The sequence below is a fragment of the Oncorhynchus gorbuscha genome, unplaced genomic scaffold (genome assembly GCF_021184085.1).
Source record: "Oncorhynchus gorbuscha isolate QuinsamMale2020 ecotype Even-year unplaced genomic scaffold, OgorEven_v1.0 Un_scaffold_1080, whole genome shotgun sequence".
Lineage (NCBI taxonomy): Eukaryota > Metazoa > Chordata > Actinopteri > Salmoniformes > Salmonidae > Oncorhynchus > Oncorhynchus gorbuscha.
Genome location: NW_025745969.1, coordinates 177504 through 189051, shown reverse-complemented (window position 1 = coordinate 189051; position 11548 = coordinate 177504). Strand labels below are relative to the sequence as shown.

The following is an 11548-nucleotide window of genomic DNA, read 5'->3' as shown; positions in this document are numbered from 1 at the left end:
ATACAAAATGGACAAGCACTTACTGCCTGCTACTGCTCGGTGATGATGGGCTTCTGTGTGTGTGTGTGTGTGTGTGTGTGTGTGTGTGTGTGTGTGTGTGTGTGTGTGTGTGTGTGTGTGTGTGTGTGTGTGTGTGTGTGTGTGTGTGTGTGTGTGTGTGTGTGTGTGTGTGTGTGTGTGTGTGTGTGTGTGTGTGTGTGTGTGCGCGCGCGCAAGTCCCCACTCCCAAATCTTTATTTACTCTGGGGCTCTCTTTAAAAGGTTAAGGGCCTTTCTGTGTTCTGTTGGAGCTGTGAGGGCTGTGACAGACTCCAGATACTATCTCCGCGTCCCAAATGGCCCCCTATTCCCTGTCTAGTGCACCATACTACGTAGGGAATCGGGTGCGATTTGGGACCGCCGCCCGCTACAACAGTATGTGACACCGGGGAGCCGAGGCCTGCAGAGAGGACAGGGAGGCGGCGTCAAAGTAATTAGGGAAGATCGTTCAATGATAAACAACCTTGCCTGTTTTTTAATAACTAATTCATTGTTTTTGATTCAATATTTCAGAAATGGTTCTATTTGTTTTGACAAGAGAGACATTGGTGTTTACTATAGTTAGATAAGGAGGCACTCTGAAAACCTTGTTTAGCAGCCACTCAGAAATCCTCCTTTAGAGATCTTGACAAGAGAGAGAGTGGAGGAAGAGTTATGAGGCCAGCTGTCCTTTCAGTTGACAGCTACATGATACTTGTCAGCACACGCATTCACCAGTCCAGACATATGCATAATTGATGAACTTCCCAAAGTACTCAACTTTTAAATACTCCAACTTCCCGAACTTCAAACTGATTCAATAGGATGTCATTTTTTATGTAAAAACACTCAAACGTGAAATACTCAAACTTCTTCTTGGGTTACATACAAAGCCTTCTACTTCCTGACTCCTTGCAGAAAGAGGAGAGCGTATTGGACGACAGATGCCGATGACCAAATCGAAATAACCACATCCTCGGGCTATGGAAAACTGTAACCTCTGTTTGGGCTCCCTCTCGGAGTCAAAGGTCAGATCGGGGCCGGGGTCACATCAGCACAGTCCTATAGCGGTCAGCTAGAGGTCGGCTGGGAATCGCGACCCGCACAGGACGCCCACCCTTTTCACACAGACGCTGCTCAGAAGCTCAGAGTCGGGAAGTCACCCCCCGGACCCGCTTGGCCATGCGTTTCAACTTTTAAAGGTTCTTCCTCTTCTTTCATCTTAGTGATGATTTAGGGCCTAGCCTACAGGCACCAGGGAACGGCTTACTAGCCTCTAGCCTCTCATCATCCATACTCCATAGGCTACAGCTGTGGAGAAGGGAGAGGGAAGAGAAGGGTGGTGGCTGGACGGGGGGAGGACGGTAGAGGAAGTTGTAGTGACATCTTGTGCGCCATAGTGACATCTTCAAAGACCTTATTGGGGTTCTTGATGATTGTTTACATTTCTGAATGTCACGCTCAAATATTGACTGAGAAGGAAGAGAAGGGAGGTTGGGGGACATTAGAGGAAGTTGTAGTGACATGTTGGCCGACCTTATTTGGATGGTTTCTGATTGTTTACATTTTGTGAATGCCACTGTCATCACACTGGAATGACTCTTCTATCTAAACTCAGTGTTCAGTTTCTATCTTCATAGCCCAGACACCATATTCTCACTGTTGTTATCCCGGAGAACCTAGACAGTTAGCATGCTAGGCTAATCTCTGTTGGGTCAACAGTGCTTTGTCTTTGTTATGACTCACCCCCCACTGGGCTCAGACATCTTTTCAGCATCTCGTTTTGATTTAAATTCTGTTGACTTGTCAACTACTTGGATATAGGTTCAAATAGGCGACATTCCGTGACATTGATTACTATTTTGCAAATCCAATCAGTTTTCCACGTCGATTCAACGTCATCACATTGAATTTTGGGGTTGAAAGGACGTGGAAACAACGTTGATTACTAGTTTCAATAGTCCTGCTTTGCAGGAAAATCAAGATACTATAGTTGCAATGATAGTCCTAGAAAGACAAAGAGAAGAAGTTATTTGGCATCCAAAGCCCTATCTTAGCCTTTCCCTCACAAACTCCATAGGCACAGCCAGGCTTAAGACGGAGCTCAATCCTGATCAAACACAGATGTCCTCTCACCATTTAACACAAAGACATCTACAACTCTAAATCCGATGCTCATCATTTTGCCATTGATGCTACTTGGGAGGCCATTGGCCCACCTCATATTTCAGATTTATTTCATGGGAAAAATAAAATATTGTATCATAATGAAGGTGGAAGATTATCAAAGACTGTGGTTCTTTGCAGAAAGCGGTAGGGGAAGGAGCATGGGAATATGGGTCGGATATTCCTGCTTGTCCAGTCCAGTGACGGCGCTTGTTTCAAGCTAATCACGTTAGCATGAATAATGAGATAAGGCATTTCCTGTCCAAACTGCCATGTTCTTCTTCTGTATCATATGGCTCTGGATAAATGTATTTATGATTCCTCTCTGTTTTGTCCTGTAGGTTCGTGCTGGTCTTTGGTTGCTTGGTCCTGTCTGTGTTCTCCACCATTCCGGCTCACCAGGACTTCTCTTCCGACTGTCTGCTCATCCTGGTGAGGAACTGGTTGAAACTAGGCATATGTTCTGACACCGACACAGAAGCTGTTCATCAGCGTGCCCGTTTACAATGAGTGCAGTGATAGGTGACGCTGTGGATAGCGGAAAGCGGTGTCACCTATCGCTTCACAACAGGCAAATAGGAAGCGGCGAAGAGTGTTGAGCTTTCAATCAAACTCCTCTTTGCACAACTAGATTTCTATTCGTAATTAGGCAAGAGGATACGAATGCATTCCGGTATCAGTCAATCTGATCAATTGGGAACACTTCCCTGTTTTCCCATCATCTAGTCATTTGATAGTGAATAAAGCAGATTCAAACAGACTTAACCACGTTAAGAACCCTACTGATGCTGATCTCTTGCTGCGTATGTGGTCCTTATAGGAAAAATCGATACAGGCCAAGGTTCACGCATTGTCTCCATATTGAGTTTAGTCATTTGATCCGGGCCCAACATTGATTTCTTCTTCTACACAAAAAGGGTCCAAGAAGGGTTCTTCGGATGTCCCCACAGGAGAACCCTTTTTTTGGTTTCAGGTAGAACCCTTTTGGGTTGCATGTAGAACCGTCTGAGGAAAGGGTTCTAGATGGCACCCAAAAGGGTTCTTCTACCTGCAACCACAACTAGTTCTTCAAAGGGTTCTATAGGGGCAGCCGAAGAAACCTTTAAAGTTCTAGATAGTGTACTATTATTGAAATGCTGCTAGCAGGTCACTATCCGATAACCGTACCCTGCGAGGAGTCAGCACCATACTGACACAGCAGACTTGAGGGCTGCGAGGGAGAGTGAGTTAAACATTCGCCAAAGGGTCATCAATTGGTCATCATCATTGTCTCTGTATTGCCCTGTTGTTGATGTTGACAGTCATTTAAATTGTTGCTGAAATATATTGATATTTGAAGCATTATTGTCCAGCAACTGGAAAATAGACGAGTGAGAGGTGAGTGTTAATTATATAGAGCTCAGATGTGAGTGGTGAACTGGAAGAAATTAACTCCATTACGGGAGCCAGTTAGCATGATAGGTGACCCTATTGTCAGAGAGAGAGAGAGAGAGAGAGAGAGAGTACAATTACTTAGGTTTAAAAGTAAGCTCAGCTGGACACCTTAATGAGGCAGTGAATGAACTGAGAGAGAAAGCACGCAGGGCTTTCTACGCCATTAAAAAACAAACCCTTATTCGATGTTTCAAAGACCTCTCTGATGAGAGTAGGCTGCCCATCCTGTTGGGGGAGGACGCAGAGAGCTGTGGGTTGGCAGCGCACTACATTGCTGCCTGCCATAAGTTGAGGGACAGTGTCTGACAGACCAACCAACCTGCACATGTCCTCTACTGTATGCTTATTGTTATTGTTCAATGTATGGTTATTTTGACCCTTGGTTATTCTTGTTACTGTTACCGTTGACAATTTTGATTCTTATTCATTTCATAATCTAAATATCAAAAGTAAGCTTTGGCAATATGTGCATTGTTACGTCATGCCAATAAAGCACATTGAATGGAATTGAATTGAGAGAGAGAACGAGAGAGAGAGAGAGAGAGAGAGAGAGAGAGAGAGAGAGAGAGAGAGAGAGAGAGAGAGAGAGAGAGAGAGAGAGAGAGAGAGAGAGAGAGAGAGAGAGAGAGAGAGAGAGAGAGAGATGTTGTTGTGTGTGCGTGTGCATGCGTGAGTGTGTTTGTGTGTGCGTGCGTTTGTGTGTGTGTGCGCGTGCGTGTGTGAGTGAGTGAGTGAGTGTGTCTGTGTGTGCGTGCATTTGTGTGTGTGTGCGTGTGTGCGTGAGTGAGTGTGTTTTCTTGTGAGTGTGTGTGCGTGCCTATGTGTGTTTGTGGGCCCGTGCATGTGATTATGTCACCAGCGGTTGATAAGTGAATTGTGTTCATTAACAAAGAGCAACAACTCCCATTCAAATAGTCAAAGATCACATTCTAGGCCATGGGGTTGGATTCAAAGCCACCCAGACGAGATTTCAGAAACAGACCCTGACAAACAAACACCCTAGTACATTTGAAGATATAGAGAGTCTGTCATTGCTCTGGGGAAAGTACAGATAAGGTTGGTAGTATAGTGTGAAAAAAAAAGTTTCAAAAATGTACTCATATTGTTTCCTTTGAGGCTCAACTCAATTCAACAAGACTATGAATCCCTGGGGGGAATTAGGATTAGTGGTATACGTCATTTTGTAGCCTGGGTGGGCCAGTGACAGTCAAAGCGTCGGTCCATCCTTCTGTAGGCAAGTATCTCCATGACAGATAGGAAGAGGGATATACACGGATTATCCGAGGAGAAGATGAATCCTTTTGTCCTGATTGGATTCATACTGGATGTCTCCACTCAATAACATAAGCCTCTCCAAATGAAATCAGTGTCAACACGATTAGGCCGCCTACTGACGACATAGACACGGGCAGATATCTATTTGCATCCCAGTCGCTACTCTGAAAACCAGAGATTTGAAACGGCGTCCGTGCTCATAACAAATCTCGTTGCATCCATATGCCTTTTAGACCAGACTTGCCAGGGACATTATCTTGGATTAGCATCAGCTGAATTTGAATCATGATGTACTGGGAGCAAATGCTAGCTAGCTCACGTTGTGCCTAGTGATCTAATTGACTATGTTGACTCAGTGTTGACATTTAGCATGCTAATGGGGCATTAGCATATTTTAGGTTGACACTGAATTATATACATTATATACATGCTGTTCACAGGACGTAGACCACTTTAAGGCCTCATTCATTCATGCAAATCATGAATCTGTCTCAATGTCAAGAAAAAGCATGCCACTTTAATATGTTATGGTGTGTTGGAAATTGGATGATAAATCATTTCTCGTACTTTCAATACAATGAGGAAGCAAGTGTGACACCTATTTGTAGATGTATAGCAATTGCTTAGTCATTGTGTATCACTTTACCCTGACTTCCTGTAGGAGTTTGTGATGATCGTGGTGTTTGGGCTGGAGTACATCATCAGGATCTGGTCGGCCGGCTGCTGCTGTCGCTACAGAGGATGGCAGGGTCGCCTCCGTTTCGCCCGGAAGCCTTTCTGTGTCATAGGTGAGCTATAGACTAGATGAGTTACGAACACTTTATAAACCCTTTATAAACCCTTCGTGAATGTTTTTTCAAGGGATGAGAAAAGGTTTACAACCTTCAGTTGATGGTTCAGTAATGAGAAGTGTTTTAAAGTTAAAGAGTTTTACAGGTAAGTCATTGACTTTTTCCTCTTTTATGACAATTGATTACCTCTCAGTTACTTTATTTCCTACTTAAAAGCGAGAAGTCAGTTTCCTGTCTTCAAATCAATATGGCTATTCACTAATTGCTGGACTCTTACCATAGGAATGTGACTTCCGAGTTCAAAGAGACCTAACGGGTGAAAGGATATGCAGTGTAATTGACCATAGGAATACACACACACACACACACACACACAGGGTCTACTGACTATGTAAATAGGCCTCTCCATTAACCCATCTTCATTAACCCATCTTCAATTCTTTCCAGTGTTTAGACATATTCATCTGCCCTTCTCAGACGGCCGCCGTACTTCAGGGAGGGAGACTAGAGGCTTACCAGTCACGCTACGTCATCAGAGCTAGTGTCATCATGGTCTCTGAGCTGGCTAATGAGAGAGAGCGGGAGAGAGCGATAAAGAGAATGAGAGAGAGGGAGAGGGAAACAGAGATAGAAAGCGAGAGATATACAGAAATGAGACGGATACAGATATATACACTACCGGTCAAAAGTTTTAGAACACCTACTTCTTCTTTATTTTTACTATTTTCTACATTGTAGAATAATAATGAAGATATAAAAACTATGAAATAACATATGGAATCATGTAGTAACCAAAAAAAGTGTGAAACAAAAAAATGTATATATTTGAGACCCTGTCATAAGTTATATGTACACCCACACACTATACTGTACATAGACATTAATACACTTAGTTTTAGGTGGCGATTGTATAGATAGGCATGTGACATCTTTACATAATTATACATAGAAATTCATAGAAGCTACAGTTGAAGTCGAAGTTTACATACACCTTAGCCAAATACATTTAAACTCAGTTTTTCACAATTCCTGACATTTAATCCTAGTAAAAAGTACCTGTCTTAGGTCAGGTAGGATCACCACTTTATTTTAAGAATGTGAAATGTCAGAATAATACCAGAGAGAGTGATTTATTTCAGATTTTATTTCTTTCATCACATTCCCAGTGGGTCAGAAGTTTACATACACTCAATTAATATTTGGTAGCATTGCCTTGAAATTGTTTAACTTGGGTCAAACGTTTTGGGTAGTCTTCCACGAGCTTCCCACAATAAGTTGGGTGAATTTTGGCCCATTCCTCCTGACAGAGCTGGTGTAACTAAGTCAGGTTTGTGGGCCTACTTGCTCGCACATGCTTTTTCAGTTCTGCCCACAAACTTTCTATAGGATTGAGGTCAGGGCTTTGTGATGGCAACTCCAATACCTTGACTTTGAGGTCCTTAAGCCATTTTGCCACAACTTTGGATGTATGCTTGGGGTCATTGTCCATTTGGAGACCCATTTGCGACCAAGCTTTAACTTCCTGACTGATGTCTTGAGATGTTGCTTCAATATATCCACATAATTGTCCTTCCTCATGATGCCATTTATCTTGTGAAGTGCACCAGTCCCTCCTGCAGCAAAACACCCCCACAGCATGATGCTGCCACCCCCGTGCTTCACAGTTGGGATGGTGTTCTTCGGCTTGCAAGCCTGCCCCCCTTTTCCTCCAAACATAATGATGGTCATTATGGCCAAACAGTTATATTTTTCTTTCATCAGACCAGATGAGATTTCTCCAAAAAGTACAATCTTTGTCCCTTTGTGCAGTTGCGAAGCGTAGTCTGGCTTTTTTATCACGGTTTTGGAGCAGTGGCTTCTTCCTTGCTGAGCGGCCTTTCAGTTTATGTTGATATAGGACTCGTTTTACTGTGGATATAGATACTTTTGTTCCTGTTTCCTCCAGCATCTTCACAAGGTCCTTTGCTGTTGTTTTGGGATTGATTTGCATTTTTCGCACCAAAGTACTTTCTTCTCTCGGAGACAGAACGTGTCTCCTTCCTGAGCAGTATGACGGCTGCGTGGTCCCATGGTGTTTATTTGGTCCCGTGATGTCCCATGGAAATTGCTCCCAAGGATGAACCAGACTTGCGGAGGTCTACAATTGTTTTGGCTGCTTTCTTTTGATTGTCCCATGGTGTCAAGCAAAGAGGCACTGAGGTTGACAGTAGGTCTTGAAATACATCCACAGGTACACCTCCAATTGACTTAAATTATGTAAATTAGCCTATTAGAAGCTTCTAAAGCCATGACATCATTTTCTGGAATTTCCCAAGCTGTTTAAAAGCACAGTCAACTTAGTGTATGTAAACTTCTGACCCACTGGAATTATGATACAGTGAAATATAATTGAAATAATCTGTTTGTAAACAATTGTTGCTAAATGTGCTTGTGTCATGCACAATGAATATGTCCTAACTGACTTGCCAAAACTATAGTTTGTTCACAAGACATTTGTTGAGTGGTTGAAAAACGAGTTTTATTGACTCCAACCTAAGTGTATGTAAACTTCCGACTTCAACTGTATTTTATATTTGAGATTCTTCAAATAGCCACCCTTTGCCTTAATGACATTCTTGGCATTCTCTCAACCAGCTGCACATGGAATGCTTTTCCAACAGTCTTAAATGAGTCCCCATATATGCTGAGGTGTTCTAAAAAGAAGGTGTTTGATCGGTGGTGTGTATACAGTATATATATATATATATGTAGAGAGAGAGAGAGAGAGAGAGAGAGAGAGAGAGAGAGAGAGAGAGAGAGATTCAGACAGACTGACAACAAACAACCCAACACAGGCCAGAAACTGAACTAGATACTCTGAATGGAGACGGTTAAGGCTGAACTAGATACTCTGAATGGAGACGGTTAAGGCTGAACTAGATACTCTGAATGGAGACTGTTAAGGCTGAACTAGATACTCTGAATGGAGACGGTTAAGGCTGAACTAGATACTCTGAATAGAGACGGTTAAGGCTGAACTAGATACTCTGAATGGAGACGGTTAAGGCTGAACTAGATGTTCTGAATAGAGACGGTTAAGGCTGAACTAGATGTTCTGAATGGAGACGGTTAAGGCTGAACTAGATGTTCTGAATAGAGACGGTTAAGGCTGAACTAGATGTTCTGAATAGAGACGGTTAAGGCTGAACTAGATGTTCTGAATAGAGACGGTTAAGGCTGAACCAGATATTCTGAATAGAGACGGTTAAGGCTGAACTAGATGTTCTGAATAGAGACGGTTACGGCTGAACTAGATATTCTGAATAGAGATGGTTAAGGCTGAACTAGATACTCTGAATAGAGACGGTTAAGGCTGAACTAGATACTCTGAATAGAGACTGTTAAGGCTGAACTAGATACTCTGAATAGAGACGGTTAAGGCTGAACTAGATGTTCTGAATAGAGACGGTTAAGGCTGAACTAGATGTTCTGAATAGAGACGGTTAAGGCTGAACTAGATGTTCTGAATAGAGACGGTTAAGGCTGAACTAGATGTTCTGAATAGAGACGGTTAAGGCTGAACTAGATACTCTGAATAGAGACGGTTAAGGCTGAACTAGATACTCTGAATAGAGACGGTTAAGGCTGAACTAGATACTCTGAATAGAGACGGTTAAGGCTGAACTAGATACTCTGAATAGAGACGGTTAAGGCTGAACTAGATACTCTGAATAGAGACGGTTAAGGCTGGCTGTAATATGCTGTTGGGTGTGTCCTCCTCTGGCATCTCCCCTTCTTAATTCTTTGTCAGTAATAATCCTGCCTCCTAAGCTGTTTACCCCTTTCCCCTCCAAGCCAAAACACACACCCTAGGATACCTCTCCAATCATCTCTCTATCAAAACACGTAGGGTCACTGACTGGACACAATCCCCCTCCAGCTTCCACTACAAGTAGCCACTACTAATAAACCCATTTTTACTGGTTAGACACTAGAAAGTATGGCCATCATGAATATCTTAAGCATTGCTGTTACTTTATCATAATTTATTGTCTGTTTCTCTCTGTAAAATACCTCCCTTGACCTCCTTATGTCAGCCCTATTGTGTTGAATGATTGATCAGCTGGCCTATTACAATCATGGAGTACTGTCTGTATGAGGGCATGTGACATTTGCCAATAACTCAATCTATTGCGCATCAACTAATGGCACAAGGCAAGGAGACAGATTATAATGACAATCACCATGATAATCACGCTGAGCTGCTTGAGGGAGGTTTATCATTCCTATTTTCCTCTCTCTCTTTCCTTCTGTCTTTCCTTCTCTCTCTCCCTCTCTCTTTTTGTATCTTCTTCCTGTCCCTCCTTTCATCCCTCCCCCCCTCTCTCGTCTCCCTCCCCCTCTCTCATCTCCCTCCCCCCTCTTTCTCTCGTCTCCCTCTCCCCCCCCTCTCTCTCTCTCCCCCCCCTCTCTCGTCTCCCTCCCCTCCCTCTCTCTCTCGTCTCCCTCTCCCCCTCTCTCTCTCGTCTCCCTCCCTCCCCCCTCTCTCTCGTCTCCCCCCCTCTCTCGTCTCCCTCCCTCCCCCCTCTCTCTCTCGTCTCCCTCTCCCCCTCTCTCTCTCTCGTCTCCCCTCCCTCTCTCCCCTCCCTCTCTCGTCTCCCTCCCCCCTCCTCTCTCGTCTCCCTCTCCCCCTCTCTCTCTCTCCCTCTCCCCCCTCTCTCTCTCTCTCGTCTCCCTCCCTCCCCCCTCTCTCGTCTCCCTTCCCCCTCTCTCGTCTCCCTCCCCCCTCTCTCGTCTCCCTTCCCCCTCTCTCGTCTCCCTCCCCCTCTCTTGTCTCCCTCCCTCCCCCCTCTCTCTCTCTCGTCGCCTCCCCCTCTCTCTCTCGTCTCCCTCCCTCCCCCTCTCTCTCTCGTCTCCCTCTCCCCCTCTCTCTCTCGTCTCCCTCCCTCCCCCTCTCTCTCGTCTCCCTCCCCCTCTCTCTCTCGTCTCCCTCCCCCCTCTCTCTCGTCTCCCTCTCCCCCTCTCTCTCTCTCGTCTCCCTCCCTCCCCCTCTCTCTTTTTGTATCTTCTTCCTGTCCCTCCTTTCATCCCTCCCTGCCTTCCTCCCCCCTCTCTCTCTCGTCTCCCCCCCTCTCTCTCTCGTCTCCCTCCCTCCCCCTCTCTCTCTCGTCTCCCTCCCCCTCTCTCGTCTCCCTCCCCCCCCTCTCTCTCGTCTCCCTCTCCCCCTCTCTCTCTCGTCTCCCTCCCTCTCCCCCTCTCTCTCTCGTCTCCCTCCCCCTCTCTCGTCTCCCTCACCCCCTCTCTCTCTCGTCTCCCTCTCCCCCTCTCTCTCTCTCTCGTCTCCCTCCCTCCCCCTCTCTCGTCTCCCTCCCCCTCTCTCGTCTCCCTTCCCCCTCTCTCGTCTCCCTCCCCCCTCTCTCGTCTCCCTTCCCCCTCTCTCGTCTCCCTCCCCCTCTCTCTCTCGTCTCCCTCCCTCCCCCACTCTCTCGTCTCCCTCCCCCCTCTCGTCTCCCTCCCCTCTCTCTCTCGTCTCCCTCTCCCCCTCTCTCTCGTCTCCCTCCCCCTCTCTCTCTCGTCTCCCTCCCCCCTCTCTTGTCTCCCTCCCCCTCTCTCTCTCGTCTCCCTCCCTCCCCCTCTCTCTCTCGTCTCCATCCCCCCCCCTCTCTCGTCTCCCTCCACCCCTCTCTCTCTCGTCTCCCTCTCCCCCTCTCTCTCTCTCGTCTCCCTCCCTCTCCCCCTCTCTCTCTCGTCTCCCTCCCCCTCTCTCGTCTCCCTCACCCCCTCTCTCTCTCGTCTCCCTCTCCCCTCTCTCTCTCTCTCTCCTCCCTCCCCCCCTCCTCTCCCTCCCCCTCTCTCTCGTCTCCCTTCCCCCTCTCTCGTCTCCC

At 45.8% G+C, this 11548-nt stretch overlaps 1 protein-coding gene across 1 annotated transcript in view; it reads left to right on the top strand.

The window, feature by feature from the left end:
* Positions 1-2353: 2353 nt before the first annotated feature.
* LOC124021191 (potassium voltage-gated channel subfamily KQT member 5-like) overlaps positions 2354-11548 on the top strand; it is a 70320-nt gene continuing 61125 nt past the window's right edge. The window contains exons 1-3 of the mRNA XM_046336537.1: positions 2354-2412; positions 2526-2616; positions 5555-5681. Of these exons, the coding sequence (XP_046192493.1) occupies positions 2354-2412; positions 2526-2616; positions 5555-5681 (277 nt within the window). The remainder of the gene's footprint in view (positions 2413-2525; positions 2617-5554; positions 5682-11548) is intronic.